Source organism: Sphaeroforma arctica (genome assembly GCF_001186125.1).
Source record: "Sphaeroforma arctica JP610 unplaced genomic scaffold supercont1.13330, whole genome shotgun sequence".
Taxonomy (NCBI): Eukaryota; class Ichthyosporea; order Ichthyophonida; genus Sphaeroforma; species Sphaeroforma arctica.
This window is the reverse complement of record NW_014027228.1, coordinates 1-663: the sequence shown is the minus strand read 5'-3', so window position 1 is coordinate 663 and position 663 is coordinate 1. Positions and strand designations below refer to the sequence as shown.

The 663-nt window shown below is 44.0% G+C and overlaps 1 protein-coding gene across 1 annotated transcript; it reads right to left on the bottom strand.

Moving 5' to 3' along the window:
- Positions 1 to 27: 27 nt before the first annotated feature.
- On the bottom strand, positions 28 to 463 carry SARC_18039 (hypothetical protein; the record flags this gene model as incomplete). Its single annotated transcript, XM_014287875.1, has 1 exon — positions 28 to 463. A coding segment is annotated over exon 1 (300 nt), but the record flags the coding sequence as incomplete, so codon positions are not given.
- Between the last annotated feature and the right edge of the window lie 200 nt (positions 464 to 663).

Sequence of the window (663 nt, the reverse complement as noted above, 5' to 3'; positions counted from 1 at the left end):
AGTATTGGACAAAACTTTACCTTGAACGAAGAACGTGGCCGGAATATCAAACAGCTTCAGGACATCCAATATCTTCTCTGTTCTCGCTCGCACACCCTCCTCATATACCGACCCGGGCCCGTCGTCAAAAGTGATAGCCACCGTCCCCGGCTGTTGGCAGCGCCACCAAATGTTTGGATGCGTTTGCCAAAAGTCTTTAGTCCAGGTGTTACCGTAGTATCCATCAACAAGTGTTTGATTGATACCGCTCACAACTGCACCCCTGACACCTAAACTGATAAATAGTATAGCAGCTACAAACAGCTGCAAGTGTCGCCTGCAACCCATGGTTTTGGTTTCGTTAAAGTCTGGTGTATATGTGAGTTTGGCACTGACAGGCTGGTCCTCTATGATTTGTTCGCCACAAACACCAAGAAGGTAGTGATTTGAGAGCTATAGTAGTACTAATCGTCTACACGAAGAAGATAGTGATGTGAGTGCTCTAGTAGTATTAATCGTCTACACGAAGAAGATGGTGATGTGAGAGCTTTAGTTGTATTTAACAGTCTACACTAGAGATTACAAGGGTTATAGAATGCCTTTGTCAATATATATATATACGGTCAGCCATCGTTGGTGGATATACTCGGGATTGAAGAATCTACAAATCGCCAAAGAACCTTC